At 40.1% G+C, this 1,383-nt stretch overlaps 1 protein-coding gene across 1 annotated transcript; it reads left to right on the top strand.

The window, feature by feature from the left end:
- Positions 1–1,011: 1,011 nt before the first annotated feature.
- Positions 1,012–1,263, top strand: SARC_16238 (hypothetical protein; the record flags this gene model as incomplete). The annotated part of the gene is made up of 1 exon (XM_014289651.1): positions 1,012–1,263. A coding segment is annotated over one exon (241 nt), but the record flags the coding sequence as incomplete, so codon positions are not given.
- Between the last annotated feature and the right edge of the window lie 120 nt (positions 1,264–1,383).

Genomic DNA, 1,383 nt, shown 5'->3' with positions numbered 1-1,383 from the left:
CAATATATCATATATTGAAGCACGAGCCGTTTGTGCATACCTGCGGAGACACTCCAGTGGGGTGTAATTGTGAAGCTCAGAAGTAGTACGATGGCAATCAGTAGTATAAACTTGGTGGGAAGCATCGTGAAGGGGACAATGGCCAAAGACCAATCAACTAATCTCAATGTTTAGGCATAACCAGTAGTTGTACTTCATAGGTCTACATTGACGTGTGCGAGTGAGAGCCGAAGAAAGTACTTTTGTCCGTTTATATTTTCATCTGAAGTTCTATTATGTAAGTGTATTTATTTTTATTATTTGAAAAATATGCCTACTTTCCGAGTGTCCGTTCCTCTATTTATACTTTATAGTCACAGTGAGAGAGGAGTTCTGCTGGTGGTCACTGGTTACGGTTCAGTAGAAGATAACTACGTAATTTTATTTGTCGGAAAATTAGTAAACTATCATTTCATTGATAGAAAAATGTTATTGGTCGAGTAAGTAGACCAGGCCCCAATACAATCGGCCACATATCTCGCACGCAATCAGTTCAGCGAATAGGTTTCAATACATTTTATGGTTTTATTCCTCCCCCCAATCCTTTGCCTTTTCTATGTAGTATGCATTTATTTTGAAAATTAAAGGTTTTCATAGTCCCAGAATCCATAGCTCATTGCCCCCTGAAAATAGAACACAGAATCCTATACAGTATATACCCTAAACCCTATGACTGTATTTTCGTACAAGCTGCCTCCAGACTCCAGCTGTTTTACACATATTGCTAAGTACATACATTGTATATAGCAAGTATAATTCACTTATGAATGTTATCTGTGGAGATAGTGTAGACCGATTATAGTATAATCAATCAATGCATGTGCGTTGAGAAGAACGGATGTTAACCGGAGCATGAGGCGATAGTTCATCAGTCATTCCAAGACTATGCTGAATTAAACACACTAATCATTCATGATACATCACAGTGATATTGCAGAAGACCCAATACGAATAGGGCTCAATCGTAAGCAGCATGGGCAACACTGTGGATAATGTCTTACTGCTCAATGACACCGTTGTCGAGGATCTGGGCAAGTATTTATCTTTTCATAAGGACCGAGCTGATGCAGATAACATGTCTGGATTGTCAGCCGCCTTTGTCCAGGCCAAAGTAGATCATGAGAACGCCGTGGAAGCGGTGTGTGTACGACTGGGTGTAGCGCTAAGTAGTTTAGATGCGTGGAATGTGGGGAAACGGATTGAATTAAAATAAGTTGTATACATAGGTGATGCACGTGATTTGAAGTTCAAGGCAGCCATGTCTCAGCTTTTGACGGGCGCGTCGAATGGTCGCAATATACTAAGGCCATTATAGTTATTTGATTTGTAAGGATGCACGTCAAC

This window comes from Sphaeroforma arctica (genome assembly GCF_001186125.1).
Source record: "Sphaeroforma arctica JP610 unplaced genomic scaffold supercont1.7644, whole genome shotgun sequence".
Classification (NCBI taxonomy): Eukaryota; class Ichthyosporea; order Ichthyophonida; genus Sphaeroforma; species Sphaeroforma arctica.
This window is presented reverse-complemented; position numbering and strand designations above follow the sequence as displayed.